The 16,032-nt window shown below is 45.1% G+C and overlaps 1 protein-coding gene across 1 annotated transcript; it reads right to left on the bottom strand.

Annotated features, from left to right (window-relative positions):
* Positions 1-796: 796 nt before the first annotated feature.
* LOC143793929 (olfactory receptor 5G3-like) lies at positions 797-1,738 on the bottom strand. Its single transcript, XM_077280863.1, has one exon. The coding sequence runs from the start codon at positions 1,736-1,738 to the stop codon at positions 797-799; it is 942 nt and encodes a 313-aa protein (XP_077136978.1).
* Between the last annotated feature and the right edge of the window lie 14,294 nt (positions 1,739-16,032).

Raw genomic sequence — 16,032 nt, 5'->3', positions numbered from 1 at the left:
TGGTTACCATTGTAAAACATTGCTGGCATCGTTGCTTTTGCTGTCAAACACGACGATACATGCCGATCTGACGACCAAATAAAGTTCTGGACTTTCAGCAACGACCAGCGATATCACAGCGGGATCCTGATCGCTGCTGCGTGTCAAACACAATGATATCGCTATCCAGGATGCTGCAACGTCACGGATCGCTATCGTTATCGTTGCAAAGTCGTTTAGTGTGAAGGTACCTTAAGTGTGGTTGGTTTTCTCTGTGCCTAGTGGTTTATTTGATGGCCTTTCATTGCCTGACCATGGACCTCCTTCTAACTCTCCATCTGTTTAACCCCTGTGATCTGATCTGCTGTCATGCTGGTATTTTGACGACGCCTTTGTATCTTCCCTCTGAATATGACGTACCCTCCTGGCTTTTGGCCTTGTACTCCTTGACTATCCAGACTCATGGCTTGTCCATGAAAAGTGACTCAGTGTCACACGTCACCTTGGACTTTCACTCTTGACTCTGTTGATGTTCCTAGGACTTGTAGAAAAAAGAGATGGTCCCAAATGATAAGTAACTTTACTGAACATACTAATTATTTATTTGGTATTATCAGTAAAAAAAATGAACAAGATAAAAGCAAATTTTGTTTGATCTACAAGAGGACAGTGTTGTTTAAGTCAAGTAGCAAAATGGAAGGCTTCTGGTAGTTTTAGTGAACTTGGGGCAGAAAGGTGAAATGGAAGTTTTCACGCTATTTATGCAACCTGCTTCTCTTCTATCTTTTACTGTCACATTATTGAGATTTTGTCAAAATCAATTTGTCTGGGCAATGTCTTTAACTAAATTCTTTTTCACAGTGCCCTTAACATCATTATTTCTGATGCTATAGATGATGGGGTTTACCATGGGTGTGACAGCTGAATAGATGATGGAGACTGAATTGTCCATTTCTGGAGATGAACTGGATTGTGGACGTAAGTACAGAATCATAAGGGTCCCAAAGAAAACTGTCACCACAATGATGTGTGAGACACATGTGGAGAAAGCTTTAAATCTTCCATGAGCAGAATTTATTTTTAAAATGCAGGACAGAATATGAACATATGAAACCAGAATCAAGAAAAAGGATAAAGTAGCTGCGATCCCTGCCGAAATATACATTGCTACCTCATGGAGCCAAGTGTCACTGCAGGACATTTGTATAAATGGAGGAATTTCACAAAAGAAGTGGTTGACGTGGTAGGAATTGCAGAATGACAACTGGAAGGTATAGGTGACATGTATTATGGAGTTGATGAAGCTTGAAGTCCATGACGAAGTCGCCAGACTGATACACTTCTTCCTGCTCATGATGGTGTTGTAATGCAGAGGTTTACAGATGGCAACAAACCTATCATAAGCCATGATGGCAAGTATGAAACACTCTGTAGTCCCAAAGGTTAAATGAAAGTACATTTGGAAAGCACATTCCAGTAGAGAGATGCTCTTGTCTTTGCTTAACGTGTTCATCAGGAGTTTAGGTACCACAGTGGAAGAAAAGCAAATGTCAATAAAGGAGAGATTGATAAGAAAAAAGTACATTGGGGTTTGGAGCTTTGGATTAAAAGCTACCACTATGATCAATAGAAGATTTGCCAACAATGTTGTCACATAGATCACCAATAATGCAAAGAAGCCTATAACCATAAAGTAAGGAACATCAGATAAACCGAGCAGAATAAATCTGCTAGATAAGGATTGGTTTAATATTTCCATTGCATGTAATAGAGATCCTGATGTGAACAAAAGTTAAAATGCATGCTTAATTATTGTCTTAAAGGAGATGTATCACCTATATTTAACATAAAATTATTGATATAAGCAATAGGTAATTTTCTGATAACACATTCAGTTTCAAGAAATCTACCTGCTAGATCTAAAGCATTCTTAAGAACACTTATTTTATAATAATTTTTTAGAGTAAATATCATGTCGATGCGGTGGTACATCGTACTATCTAATCTGGACAGACCATTGGCAGTCTATGAGCACCGGTCAATATATTGCAGATCGTTCAGTGAACATCTTTAACTGTGGTCTATAAACAGGCTATTAAAACAAGACTATTGGAGAATAATTATCAGTCGACGGTGTATTAGTGCCACCGTTTTTTCTGGTTACGGTAACTGAGTTGAGGTGTACTATTTTCTAACTAGTGTGCAGTCCTCTCAAAATCATTTTATCTCTGGTCAGCTTCCATCCCAAAACATGGTACGTATTACTGTTTTGCATTTTTTTCTCTGAGATTTCTTCTTTGATCTTTCACATTCTTGACATTGGAACCTTAAGGGTATGACATTTTGACATATAACAGATGCTCGAATTCTAAAGAATAGAACTTATATTAGAGCTTCAAGCATATTTCACCCATGTAGCAATACACTTTATTAAAGTAATGGCTCTTATTCTAGAAATGTAAACAATGAGACCTTAACTTCGTCACTGGTGCCTATGGTCATAGAAGAGTTCTCTAGACAGAAGTTTAAATTAAATAAAACCTCTAGTCCATAATGCATTGTAAAGTTAAATTTGCAAAGTAGTCGATTGCCTACTTACAAATACTACAGACTATCTTCATGATAACATCCCCTGAGACTTTTGTAGAGTTTTTTCTTTTACTTCTTTAGGCCATACTGACTACTTTTATGTTGGATGTTTCGCCCTGTCTGGGTTAAGGCTTTTAAACCGTTAGTGACAGAGCCAATTTGGTACTTAATGACCGAGCCAATTTTTACAATTCTGACCATTTTCCCTTTATGAGGTTATAACTCGGGAACGCTTCAACGGATCCCGCTGATTGTGAGAATTTTTTTTCATGACATATTGTACTTTATGTTAGTGGTAATATTTCTTCGATATTACTTGCGTTTATTTATTAAAAAAACGGAAATATGGTGAAAATTTTGAAAATTTTGCTATTTTCAAACTTTGAATTTTTATGCCCTTATATCAGAGAGATACGTCACACAAAATGGTCAATAAATCACATTGCCCATATGTCTACTTTACATCAGCACAATTTTTGAAATATTTTTTTTTTTTTTAATTAGGGAGTTATAAGGGTTAAAATTTGACCAGCAATTTCTTATTTTTACAACTGCCTCTTCAGAGAGGAAGAGGACTAGAACTCTAGTGACACCTATTGGAGGTAGCAATCCTAACAGTCAATGTCGACCCTTTAACGAGCCTTGTAACATGACTTAGGATAATAGCCAAACCAGAATCTCAATTTGCAGACACTGTGTTTCGGGGTACTGCCCCTCGTCAGTGCAAAGTGGAGATCTGGTTTGGCTGATTGAGAGGCGTCTGACCGGGATCCAAGAAGTATCGTTTCTCCTTGCGAAGAATGACATGATAAGCATGTCGAGGTGAGGAGACTTAAAGCTGCAGTGCTCCTCTGGGAAATATGCCAGAGGAGCATGACTGTTAGGATTGCTACCTCCAATAGGTGGCACTAGAGTTCTAGTCCTCTTCCTCTCTGAAGAGACAATTTGCATATTTCCCAGAGGAGCATTGCAGCTTTAAGTCTCCTCACCTCGACATGCTTATCATGTCACTCTCCGCAAGGAGAAACGATACTTCTTGGATCCCGGTCAGACGCCTCTCAATCAGCCAAACCAGATCTCCACTTTGCACTGACAAGGGGCAGTACCCCGAAACACAGTGTCTGCAAATTGAGATTCTGGTTTGGCTATTATCCTAAGTCATGTGACAAGACTCGTTAAAGGGTCGACATTGACTGTTAGGATTGCTACCGCCAATAGGTGGCACTAGAGTTCTAGTTCTCTTCCTCTCTGAAGAGACAATTTGCATATTTCCCAGAGGAGCATTGCAGCTTTAAGTCTCCTCACCTCGACATGCTTATCATGTCACTCTCCGCAAGGAGAAACGATACTTCTTGGATCCCTTATTTTTACAACAAAATTTACAAAACCATTTTTTCTAGGGACCACCTCACATTTTAAGTAATTTTTAGGGGTCTATATGGCAGAAAATACCCAAAAGTGACACCATTCTAAAAACTGCACCCCTCAAGGTGCGCAAAACCACATTCAAGACCTTTATTAACCCTTCAGTTGCTGCACAGGAACTGAAGCAATATGGAGCGAAAAAATGAACATTTAACTTTTTTTCACAAACATTTTAATTCAGAACCAATTTTTTAATTTTAACAAGTGTAAAAAGAGAAAATTGACCACAAAATTTGTTGTGCAATTTGTCCGGAGTATACCGATACCCCATATGTGGGGGTGAACCATTGTTTAGGCGCACAGCAGAGCTCAGAAGGGTAGGAGCGCCATTTGACTTTTTCAACACAGGATTCCTTAGAATTGAGATCGGACACCATGTTGCGTTTGCAGAGCCCCTGATGTGCCTAAGCAGTGGAAACCCCCACAAGTGACACCATTTTGGAAACTAGACCCCCTAAGGAACTTACCTAGGTGTGTGGTTAACACTTTGAACCCCCAAGTGCTTCACACAAGTTTATAACGTACAGCCAAAAAAAATTAAAATCATATTTTTTTTCACAAAAATGATTTTTCATCCCCAATTTTTTATTTTCCTATGGGTATCAATAGAAATTGGACCCCAAAAGTTGTTGTACCATTTGTCCTGAGTATGTTGATACCCCGTATGTGGGGGTGAACCACTGTTTGGGTGCATAGTAGAACTCAGAAAGGAAGGAGTGCCATTTGACTTTTTCAACGCAGAATTGGCTGGAATTGAGATTGGATGCCATGTCAGGTTTGGAGACCCCTGATGTGCCTAAACAGTGGAAACTCCCACAAGTGACACCATTTTGGAAACTAGACCCCCTAAGGAACTTATCTAGGTGTGTGGTCAACACTTTCAACCCCCAAGTGCTTCACACAAGTTTATAACATAGAGCCAAAGAAAATAAAAATCATATTTTTTTCACAAAAATGATCTTTTTGCTCCCAATTTTTTATTTTTCCAAGGGTAGCAAGAGAAATTGGACCCCAGAAGTTGTTGTGCAATTTGTCCTGAGTATATCGATACCCAATATGTGGGGGTACACCTCTGTTTGGGCACACTGCGGAGCTCACAAGGGAAGGAGCGCAATTTGACTTTTTAATCTCCTAATTGTGAGAGCGGATGCCATTTCGGGTTTGTAGATGTGCCTAACAGCAGAAACCCCCCACAGCCGACCCCATTTTGGAAACTACACCCCTCAAAGATTTTAATTAGGGGTATATTGAGCAATTTGAACCCACATGTACGAAACAAAGTTTGATAAAAATTCATTTTTTTCACGAAAATCTTGTTTTAGACCTGAATTTCTCACTTTTTTCAGAAATAACACCAAAAAGTGGACCACACAATTTGTTACCCACTTTATTATGAGTGCAGTGATATACCATATGTAGTCAAAAAGTTCTGTTTGGACAAATGGCTTTGGTTTTATTTGAAATAGAGTGTTATACTGGCAGAGCCTGTATGGTTCAAGAGCAACAGAAATCCCCCATAAATGTCTTTTTTTATGACTTGTACCCTCTAATCTATTTATCTAGGGAGGTAATGAGTACCGTATTTTTCCGACTATAAGACGCACTTTTTTGCCCCCAAAAAAGGGCGGAAAATGGGGGGTGCGTCTTATAGTTGGAATACAGGCTTACCGGCAGTGGTGTGGCGGCAGCAGAGGTGCGGCGGTGGCAGAGGTGCAGGGATGGAGGCGGCGCAGTGAGTGGTATGGCATGAGCGGGATCCCTTTCACAGATGAGGTGATGCAGCAGCCCGGTAAGTAGCAGAGCCGGGTGAATCATGTTGTTGTCGGTGGTGGTGGCCATCTTCCTGAGGCCGCGCGTGCACAGATAGAGTGCTCTGCTTCCCGGGGTTTCAGGAAAATGACCGTGGGAGGCCACGCGTGCGCAGATGGAGATCACGGTGGCCATTTTCCTGAAGCCGAGTTTGCAGATTTAGATCTCGGCTTCAGGAAAATGTCCACCGCAATCTCCATCTGCGCACGCGCGGCCTCCCGTGGCCATTTTTCTGAAGCCTCGGGAAGCAGAGCACTCCATCTGCGCACGCGTGGCCTCAGGAAGATGGCCGCCACCACCGATAACAACATGATTCACCCGGCTCTGCTGCTTACCGGGCTGCTGCATCACCTCACCTGTGAAAGGGACCCTGCTCACGCCATACCGCTCACTGCACCGCCTCTATCCCTGCACCTCTGCCGCCACCGCACCTCTGCCGCCACCACACCACTGCCGGTAAGCCTGTATTAACCCGGCTCCACTGCGTCACCTCACCTGTGGAAGGGACCCTGCTCACGCCATACCGCTCATTATCCCCGCACCTCTGCTGTCACCACACCACTGCTGCAACCCTCCCATGGACACCAGGCCGTGGCGTCGCCCACCTAAGCAGGAAGGGACCCTGCTCAGGTGCACGCCGTACCGCATCACCCCACCTCTGCCGACACCATGCCTCCTGTGACCCTGCTCTGCCACTGCCAGCCCTCAGGTAAGATACTGTAAATTCGGACAACAAGACGGACCCCCATCTTATAAAAAATCTTTTTTTCTGCAATTTTCACCCCAAATTTGGGGTGCATCTTATGGTCCGGTGCATCTTATAGTCCGAAAAATACGGTAGTTTGATGCCATCATTTTTTATGCAGTTGATGCAACACAAGCTTGAAAATTTACAATTTGCATTTTTTTCACTGTCTCTTTTATGATTCTTTTTTGTAAGTTCTGAGGAACAAACCTCAGATTTTATTTCACTAGTTTTTAAGTATTCAGAAATATATCCAATATGGCACCAATGTGAATACTGGTGACAAAGCAGTGTCTATTATAGATGGCACACCATTTGGTTTTTAGGGTGAAATTGAAGATCCAGGACCCATTCAAAGCTTCTAGAGACATTGAGCAAACAAGAAAATCCTTCCAGGAATTATTACTCACAGAGGGAGGCATGCTTCTTAAAAACACATTGGCTGATTATAAAATTGGTCTTGCTAACAAAACAGTTGTCCCGCATTTGCGTATATTGTAACAGGAAGAATAAACTGTACTGGAATGAAGGGCAAAATGTGGAGGAAAATGCAGCCAACTAAGTGGCAAAGCTGAGTTTGTTCCAAAGATGAAAGAACACCATCAGGGCTAGAATGGCAGACACTTTCAGAGACTGGTCGTACAATGTCCTTTTAGCTCCATCAATCCCTATATGAGAGACGAATGTGGCAATAGACGTGGTACACCATAGCAAGCCCCACCCGCCAAGGTCAGAACCGCTATATGCATAAAACAACCAGTTCTCTATAGAAAGTATTGTCTGGTACCAGAGGTTCAGCAAGAACCATAAAGTAAAGCCCATAGTATATAACTACGGAATTTCCTCATTTTTAGAAATCCTACAATAAAATGATCATTCCCATATCATCAACATAAATATAAGTAATATAAATGAAAGCCAAAGTTTTGTGTAGCAAGACAGTCGTAAAAACAGTCAAAGTTAGATAAATGGTCAAAAATTTATGTGAGTAATCAAGTCCTAGAATTCATTTTCAGATGATCTGACTATTCAAGATTAGTGTTGAGCATTCCGATACCGAGTTCCGATATTTTTGTGATATCGGAAATCAGAATCGGAAGTTCCTAGTGTATGGTTCCCAGGGTCTGGAGGAGAGGAAACTATCCTTCAGGCCCTGGGATCCATATTCATGTGTAAAATAAAGAATAAAAATAAAAAATAGGGATATACTCACCTTCTGACGCGCCCTGGTTGTAACCGCTGCAACCGGCAGCCTCTGTTCCTAAGAATGAGCGAGTGAAGGACCTGCGATGACGTTGCGGCTTGTGATTGGTCGCGTGAGCGGTCACATGAGCGGTCATGCGACCAATCACAAGCCGCCACGTCATCGAAGGTCCTTAACTCGGCATTCTTAGGAACGGAGACACCGCTAAGAGCAGGGGCCGCCACAGGGGTGAGTATATCAATATTTTTTATTTTTATTCTTTATTTTATACATGAATATGGATTCCAGGGCCTGAAGGAGAGTTTCCTCTCCTTCAGCCTCTGGGAACCATTCTGATATTTTGTGTCCCATAGATATGCATTTGTATCGGGTATCGGTATCGGCGAGATCCGATATTTTGCCGGTATCAGCTGATCCAATCCAATACCGATACCTTTGCATATCGGAAGGTATCGCTCAACACTTTTCAAGATCATTTGTGGGGTCCATATTCTAACGCGTATTGACGTGGGTACGTGGACAAGAATTTGTTGGAATAGTAGTTTGGTATGGGATTGATCAAGTCCTAGAATTTTCAGATGACCTGACTTTGCAAGAACATTTGTGGGGTCCACAGTCTAGAGCGTACAGACATGGGTATGTGGATGAGAATTTGTTGGGATAGTAGTTTTGTATGGGATTGATCAAGTTCTGGAATAATTGTGAAATGGGGTAAAATGGGATCTACTAATTAAAATATTCTTTATCAGTTGTTCCAAATTGTCCTAGTGGGGCCACTAAGCAGACAATAAAAATTATTGAAAAAAACAAACAAACTAATAATTCTGACCGTCACAGTGGTGTCCACATGCAGTGTGGTAAGCATGTCCTTCCTGTCTTTCCACTTCACTGCAAGAAGTTGGTCACTTGCGAGTGAGAATGACGCCCCCCTCTCCAAACGTCTGGACACCAACTGTGACGGAAACCCCACTCTGTTTTTCCTGACTGTCCCACAGGCCCCTGTGTTTGCAGCATGGAGGGATTTATATAGGGGGATGCTCGTGTAGTAGTTGTCAGTGTACACGTGGTACCCTTGATGGAGAAAGGGCGTCATTAGCTCCCAGACAATTTTGCCTGGGATACCATTTGTCTGGGGGCAGTTTGGGGGGTTTATTTGGCGGTCCCTACCTTCATAAATTAGGAAGGTGGATGTGTACCCTGATGAGCTCTCGCAAGTTTTGTATAATTTTATGCCGTATTTGGCTCTCTTGGAGGGAATAAATTGGCGGAATGACAGATGGCCCTTGTAGCTCATCAAGGACTCGTCGACTGCCACATTTTGCTCTGAGGTATAGGAATTTAGAAATGAAGTTTTTAGGAGGGAAATTAGAGGTCTCAATTTATTTAGCCGATCGTAGTTGGGGTCAGTTCTTGGGGGGCTTGGGAATTGTCACTGAAGTGGAGGAATCTCATCAGAGCTTCGTAACGGACTCGGGACATAACAGCTGCAAATACAGGGGTGCTGTGGACAGCTTTTGTTGCCCAGTAAGAGCGGAGTGTGGTTTTTTTTACTAAACCCATATTCAGTGTGAGGCCTAAGAATTTTTTTATTTCGAGGACATTTGTGGGGATCCAGGAAAGGGAATGAAAGGCAGCGGGTTTTTGGGAAATATATTGTCGGGCATATAGGTTTGTTTGGTGGACGATTAATGGCAGGACTTCGGGGCTAATGAAAATTTGGAAAAAATCAATGGGGGTAAAATTGGCGACATCTACTCTTATTCCAGGGACTGCAGAAAAAGGGGGAATTTGAGGGGAAAATGAGGTGTCATTATACCACAGCGGTGGGGGGACTGCGGTACTTGGTTCTGCTTCTGAAGCTTCATCAGTGACGACCGACTCCGCTACTATCGGGCTGGGGGATCCCATGGAGGAAGAGACGTCATCACTGTCTGAAAGCTGCTCAGCTTCAGAGACAGATTCTGTTTCACTGCCGGAGCAAAGCAGGCTGTAAGCTTGCACCATGCTGAAAGTTCTGCAGGCCATTTTATTTATTTCCTCTGCTAACCCTAATATGTGTAACCCTAACCCTAATATGTGTAACCTTAACCCGAATGTGTAAACCTAACCCTAATATGCATAACCCTAACCCTAATATGCGTAACCCTAACCCTAATATGTGTAACCCTAACCCTAACCCTAACCGTAATATGCGTAACCCTAACCCTAACAAATTATTTAAAAAAATTATTAGAAAAAAATTATATAAAAAAGGGTTTTTTTGTCACTGACAGGGCAGCACTTCAACTGTAGTCTCCCTCTCTTGTCTCCCAGAACAACTACAAGGAGAGAAGAAAGAGGTACAGCCTAAGTGCTGCCATGTTTATCAAACATTAGGGGTTTTGATCACTGTGATAGGACATATTACAGTAATCAAAACCCAGCAGCCAAATTCTCACTGGCTGCCTGGTGTCCGCTGGCAGATCTTGGTGGGCGCACTGCGCATGCGCCCACCATTTTCTTCCAGCCAAGAAGAAGAAGGGGGGCCAGGGGCTGTGTGACAGGGATCGGGGAACAGCATCTGCGGGGACATAGGTACTGTGGGGGGCTCAGGGGACCATATTTCTCTCCTCTCTGATGTGCGATCACAACAACAAAACAATTTTTATATATATATATATATATATATATATATATATAGAGCGCCCCCACACCGCCGCAGGGCCGAGGGGTACCCGGAGCCGGGCCTCTGAGTCTCAGTTCTGGGGTTGTCACGGTGGCTAGACCCGGTCCGTGGCCCTGTCTGTCAGTGGGGGACGTCCGGTGCAATAAGTGGTGTTGTAACGGTGCAGTTGTGGGGTGCAGGTCGCGGTAAATAATGAGGACACCAGGTTGCAGTCTCTTTACCTCTTTACTGAAGATCTCTGGGTCCTCAATCCAGAATACGGCTCACCAGGCTGCGCAAGTCCGGCCGGTCCAATGACACTTCCAGAGTTCTCTTCACAGGAGGAAATCTGTGCCTTCCCCCTAGCGCTATGTGTTGTAGTCCTTCCCTGCTGTGCTTACGGAAAGTACCCCACAACTGTTGTGTCTGTTTCTGATGTTCCCTCACAACTCGACTAGATGATGTTCTGCTAATCCTCCGTCCCTCCCTGAGGTTCGGGTAGGAACGGCACCCGTTTGACGGGTAGGCCTGGAGTTCTTCCGGGACCCTAGAGACGCCCCTCTCCCACAATTGCCTCCCAAGACTTCATAGGTGATTTGAGTTAGACAGCCTGCCTGAGACTGACTGCCCTGCCGCTGTTTGGAGTATTGCTTGAAGCTGAATGTTATTCTACTCCCTCTGCGTTCCGGCCACCGGTAGTGCGCCTCAGTAGGATGTTGCTTCGGTCTTACAGCACGACTCCTACTGGTATTTCTCCTTTGCGTGATCCCGTTTCTCACTCAGCACAATCTATCTCTCTTCTAATCCTTTCTTGGGCACCGCCGCTACCCGGAGCAGGCACGGTCCCGTTACGTTCGTTCTCGTTGCCAAGCCTCTGTCAGGATCCCACCCCTGACAGAGACCCTACTGTATCTTCCCCTACAACACCCTCTGCCACAAGGTGTTGCCTGGTTCCAACCCAGTCAGCTTTCTGATCTAACTTCCTGCCTGACCCCCAGTTTACCCACTATGGTGGGGAGTGGCCTAATGAATAGCACCCTTAGCTCCCCCCGGAGGCCCGGCTGTGAAATGTATTGGTGTCTGTGATACCTGATCAGATGAACTCCTTCAGTGCCATCGGACGCACCATAGCTCCCCATAGTGGCGGAGCCACAGTACTGCAATGACCAGGACTCTGGGGCGCTGCACTCCCCCCTGGTTAAACACAGTACTCCGGGACTAAGAAGAAAACAACAATACAAGTTTAGCAAAAAGACATACAATTTTTGTTGAGTGCAAATAACAATACGTATACTTGAACAAGCTTCCCTTTATGGGAGGTGAGAATACTTGAACGTTACAAAACATGGTTAAACATTAAACATTATAAATTACAGGCTATAAATAACTCCTGTTACCCAACCGGGTATTCTACTAAGTGCAAAAATTGCTGAAAAATACTTTAACATTGCCTTTAAGGACATACACTCTGTATCCACCAAAGACCTTCCTATAATCACATTATAAGGTAAATTAACTTTTTTCATTCTCCTTCTTTGAATCTGCAGGACCGCCTGTCCTATCGGCACCAGACCTACTGCCTCTCCTTTCTGTTACAGGACCGCCCCGTTCAGCCAGGGCCTACTGCCTTTTCAACTTCTATACACAGTATAGATCATAACATTACTTTCAGTTTTAGAAGCACTGAGCCGTCTACGTATGGCTCCTAGGAGGACTCACTACCCAACCCCTACGGGTTCACTTTCTGTCTTCTGTAACACATTATTAACTCTTTCTTTACAATAACTAACTTACTATGGAGGACTCAGGGTTTACCTTCTATCCCTAGTTTCTTATCAACATTCTCAACTATCCCCTTATAACATCAATCTTCATTACTATTTTCTTTCTGGAAACATCATCTGCATTTCTCTACATTTAACCAATCAAATACATATAACTTTTACATGTAAGAATTATCATCACTTTCGCTCATCAAGACATTATTGCTATCCATCAATCTTAAAGCAATACGATTCTTCAAATATACACGTGGATGTCCCCTTTAAGAAGGGACCAAGTCTTCAGGAGGTAGCATTTGTTCTCTAGCTACCAGTCCATACTCAGCAAAGGCTCCGGTGCGGTATCTTCGCAAAGAGTCTCTTTCTAAGTAAAACCAGTAGGAAACACCCTTAAGAAGGTGTGAACTATGTACAAGAAGTTTGTATCATGCACTGTTCATGATTGCGGCAGTTTTTTAAGACTTGTGCAAAAACTTAGAAGAAATAAACAAAACAACAAGGATCCCGGGTCAACAAAGGGATCCCTTTAAAAGTTAACCCTGGTCGGGTTTAAAGTAGCAAAAAGCGGGGAAACAAACAGTTAACTATGTACAGTTTCAGGTTTCCGAGGTTTAGTTGGACGGCTTCCAGGGCTGCACCTGGCACTTAACCCTTCCTGGCCTGGGAAAAGTGAGGTCCAGGGTTACACCCAGTGCTGGACAAACGCCGTTAATCCGTCTTTCATGTACGGTTAAATCATGCGCAGCTATGGAGGTCTGCGCAGCTTGAGTATGGGCATTTGCTGCAGCAGAGATAGCGGCTGCTGCAAGATCAGTCACTGGAATGGAGTCAGCAGTTGTGGCACTAGCAGTCACTGGAGTGGTGTCGGTCGTCAGGGCAGGGTCGTCCTTCATACCTGCTTCAGATGCGGTCCCTCCGCTGCCGGTCTGCTCTGCATCCACTGGGGTCTGGAATGCTGGCTGCAGGGCCTCGTGCTGCGACGTTGTCATCTCTGCTCGCAGCATCTCGCTTTCCAGCAGGGCCTTGCTTTCTGGCTTCGGAGCGCTGGAACTTCTTTCTTGCTCCGGACCAGACGAGGCTGCCGACAGATGTCTGGTGAGGCTCCTGATGATGGCCTTCTTCCACCCGGCCCCAGTGCTCAGCTGCGTCCGCCGGGGTCGGTCGCTGAGCTCGTCCACTCCGGTCTGTAGGAATTCAGCATCAGCGGTGGAGGCCTGGTTGCGGTGCCCCTCTGGGTGGCTGGGGGAGTCCTCTGCTCCGACCCCACGCTCCGGCTCCGGGCGGCTCGCCATGGCGTCCTCCATGTCACTGACTTCTTCTTCCTGGTCCTTTTCCCGCTCTCTCCTTCGTGGGTGGTTTCGTTTTCTCTGTCTCTTCCCACCATTGAGGATCAGGAGGCGGATCTCGGCTGCTGACGGACACGTCCTCAAGGGGCCGAGATATTTAGACTGGGCGGCCATTGTCTTTCGCGCTCTTCAGCTTGTTCACGCCCACTTCCACGCCCCTCTTCTTCTCCTGCGCTCTCCTTAGCGCTGTAATGGCGGCGGTTTTGGCGCGAACTTTTGGCGGCAAGTGACAATCCACAGTCTTTGCAATAAAGTACAGTCCAAGCACAGTAAATCACAGTTCCAAGGCACACATGACCTGATTCTTCAGGCTTAAGTAGATCCTGTTCGTGACGCCAAGTTGGAGCGCCCCCACACCGCCGCAGGGCCGAGGGGTACCCGGAGCCGGGCCTCTGAGTCTCAGTTCTGGGGTTGTCACGGTGGCTAGACCCGGTCCGTGGCCCTGTCTGTCAGTGGGGGACGTCCGGTGCAATAAGTGGTGTTGTAACGGTGCAGTTGTGGGGTGCAGGTCGCGGTAAATAATGAGGACACCAGGTTGCAGTCTCTTTACCTCTTTACTGAAGATCTCTGGGTCCTCAATCCAGAATACGGCTCACCAGGCTGCGCAAGTCCGGCCGGTCCAATGACACTTCCAGAGTTCTCTTCACAGGAGGAAATCTGTGCCTTCCCCCTAGCGCTATGTGTTGTAGTCCTTCCCTGCTGTGCTTACGGAAAGTACCCCACAACTGTTGTGTCTGTTTCTGATGTTCCCTCACAACTCGACTAGATGATGTTCTGCTAATCCTCCGTCCCTCCCTGAGGTTCGGGTAGGAACGGCACCCGTTTGACGGGTAGGCCTGGAGTTCTTCCGGGACCCTAGAGACGCCCCTCTCCCACAATTGCCTCCCAAGACTTCATAGGTGATTTGAGTTAGACAGCCCGCCTGAGACTGACTGCCCTGCCGCTGTTTGGAGTATTGCTTGAAGCTGAATGTTATTCTACTCCCTGGGCGTTCCAGCCACCGGTAGTGCGCCTCAGTAGGATGTTGCTTCGGTCTTACAGCACGACTCCTACTGGTATTTCTCCTTTGCGTGATCCCGTTTCTCACTCAGCACAATCTATCTCTCTTCTAATCCTTTCTTGGGCACCGCCGCTACCCGGAGCAGGCACGGTCCCGTTACGTTCGTTCTCGTTGCCAAGCCTCTGTCAGGATCCCACCCCTGACAGAGACCCTACTGTATCTTCCCCTACAACACCCTCTGCCACAAGGTGTTGCCTGGTTCCAACCCAGTCAGCTTTCTGATCTAACTTCCTGCCTGACCCCCAGTTTACCCACTATGGTGGGGAGTGGCCTAATGAATAGCACCCTTAGCTCCCCCCGGAGGCCCGGCTGTGAAATGTATTGGTGTCTGTGATACCTGATCAGATGAACTCCTTCAGTGCCATCGGACGCACCATAGCTCCCCATAGTGGCGGAGCCACAGTACTGCAACGACCAGGACTCTGGGGCGCTGCATATATATATATATATATATGTTATATGGGGCGATCGCAACCCCGGGGGTCAGTAAAAATCCCAGGGGCGACCCCAATCAACTTCCAAATCCTGCGGAAGATAGATTTTGGCGGTTGCATCTGCACATGCGCCCGCCATTTTTTAAATGCTGGAGGAGACTGAGGGGGCCGGGGACTGGGGGACAGCTTTTCCGGTACATAATGTACCGTGGGGGGCTCGGGGGACCCTATTTCTCTCCCCTCTAATGTGCGATCACATCAGAGGGGAGAGAAAATAAATGCAAAACCGGATTTTTTTTTTTTGCGACCGCCGGTAAACGGTTAATTACCGGCGATCGCAAAAGCGGGGTCGGTAAAAACTTACCCAATCATGCTCTCTGGGGTCTCGGCTACCACCAGCAGCTGAGACCCCTGAGAAAATTGGACTCTGGGGGGCGCTATTCACTTTTTCCACAGTGCCGTTAATTAACGGCGCTGTGGTTTAAGTACCCTTAATGACCGCCGTTAAAAGGCGTATCGTTAAAGGGTTAAAGTATTTGTTCCTGTGCATTATTTTAACCACTTTTGTCAGATCATATGAAGAATTGTGAGCTCAAAATCAATTTGGGTGCCACTTGGCTTTGACAGCTACAGTTAGGATCCCAGGCAGATTGTTAGAATGATTGGTGCAGTCTGCAATGCCATCTCTTTGGAAAGATGGATGTGCATAGTGCATTTGCAGTGGCATGTAAAACTTTGAGCACCCCTGGTCAACATTACTGTTATTGTGAACAGTAAAGCAAGTTGAAGATGAAATGATCTCTAAAAGTCCTTAATTAACAATGACACATTTTCTTTATATTGTAGGCAGAAGAAAACAATTTGATTGATTAGCTAACTTTTTAAATATTACAAAAAATAAAATGGGCCCATGCAAATGTTTAGGCACCCGGTATGGTTAGTAGGGTTGACCGAAACGGGTCGACCATTTTCAGAAGTCGCCGACTTTTGGCAAAGTCGGGTTTCATGAAACCCGA

Source organism: Ranitomeya variabilis, chromosome 1, assembly GCF_051348905.1.
Source record: "Ranitomeya variabilis isolate aRanVar5 chromosome 1, aRanVar5.hap1, whole genome shotgun sequence".
NCBI lineage: Eukaryota > Metazoa > Chordata > Amphibia > Anura > Dendrobatidae > Ranitomeya > Ranitomeya variabilis.
Note: the sequence above shows the minus strand (reverse complement) of the source record. Positions and strands in the feature narration are given on the sequence as shown.